General features: G+C 37.1%; 1 protein-coding gene across 1 annotated transcript; it reads left to right on the top strand.

The window, feature by feature from the left end:
* The first annotated feature begins 361 nt into the window (after window positions 1–361).
* LOC139873148 (probable inactive purple acid phosphatase 29) lies at window positions 362–1500 on the top strand. The gene has a single exon (XM_071861080.1). It carries the CDS (start codon window positions 468–470, stop codon window positions 1461–1463), a length of 996 nt encoding a protein of 331 aa, XP_071717181.1. The 5' UTR covers window positions 362–467; the 3' UTR covers window positions 1464–1500.

The following is a 1500-nucleotide window of genomic DNA, read 5'->3' as shown; positions in this document are numbered from 1 at the left end:
AATGGAATTTGCTTTCACCGTCGTTTTCATTATTAGATAATCTGATAATCATTTGATTGATTTAATACAATAGGGGATGGCAAAAAAAAAAAAAAAAAAAAAAAACCCTATATTGGGTATTGGTATGGGGAATTGATTTTAATTTTTGTTTGAAAACGTTAGTCATAATTTTTGTTGAGCCTTTTAAAAAAGAAACATTTGAATGACTATAAATAAATAAATGGGGATCCCGGAAACCTGTGCTAGGATAAGCTATACGATTTATCTTTCATGAATATTGTAGTAGTATTAACTTACAATCTTATTCAAATACAAACAGAATAACTGACTTCATCATCATCATCATTCTTGTCCTCTGGTCGCTTTCGAGTCTTCTAATAACGTCAAGTAGTAACGGTATTGGTGGTGCGAAACAGTTACGGTTTAATCAAACGAATGGAGAGTTTAGGGTTTTGCAAGTAGCGGATATGCATTATGCTGATGGCAGCAAGAGTGGTTGCAAGGACGTATTACCAAATCAGTTTGATCCACAAGAAGAAAATTGTAGTGATTTGATGACAAGCCGTTTCATTGAACGCATGATTGAAGCTGAGAAACCAGACCTAATTGTTTTCACCGGAGATAACATCTACGGACCTGATGCGACAGATGCAGTTAAGTCCATGAATGCAGCATTTGCCCCTGCTATAAAGTCGAAAATCCCCTGGGCTGCAGTTTTAGGGAATCATGACCAAGAATCAACCTTGTCAAGAGAAGATGTTATGAAGCATATTGTTGGAATGGACAACACTTTATCCCAGTTAAACCCAAGTGGTTTTGATGATTTTATTGATGGTTTTGGGAATTATAATCTTGAAGTTCATGGACCTCAAGGGTCACCTTATGTTAATTACTCGATATTAAACTTATACTTCCTTGATAGTGGAGACTACTCAACAAACCCTTCCGTTCCTGGCTATGGATGGGTCAAACCCTCTCAAAAGTTTTGGCTCCGTCAAACGGCTAGTGTGCTTCCTGGACTTGTATATTTTCATATGCCATTGCTCGAGTATGCAAATTTGGATATGTCAAACTTAACAGGTTCAAGACAAGAAGGGATTAGCTCTGCTTATGTGAATTCGGGCCTTTTTACAACGTTACGTAATATTGGTTCTGGTGCGATAAAGGCTGTTTTCACAGGTCATGATCATATTAACGATTTCTGTGGCAAGTTCAATACGATTCATCTTTGTTATGGTGGTGGATCTGGATATCATGGTTATGGCAAGCCTGGATGGTCAAGAAGGGCTAGGATGGTTGTCGCTTCTTTACAAAAGACATCAAATGGTGAATGGGGTGAAATCGACTCCATAAAAACATGGAAGCGACTCGATGATGAAAACTTAACCCTTATTGATGCTCAGCTTCTTTGGAGATATGTGAAGATGCCTTTTAGAAGATGTAGAGATTGCATGTTGTCATAATTCTTATTCTAATGGCAACAACTTTGTAATAATAAAT

This window comes from Rutidosis leptorrhynchoides, chromosome 10 (assembly GCF_046630445.1).
Source record: "Rutidosis leptorrhynchoides isolate AG116_Rl617_1_P2 chromosome 10, CSIRO_AGI_Rlap_v1, whole genome shotgun sequence".
Classification (NCBI taxonomy): Eukaryota; Viridiplantae; Streptophyta; class Magnoliopsida; order Asterales; family Asteraceae; genus Rutidosis; species Rutidosis leptorrhynchoides.
The sequence above is the reverse complement of the archived record's forward strand: the minus strand, read 5'-3'. Positions and strand labels throughout refer to the sequence as shown.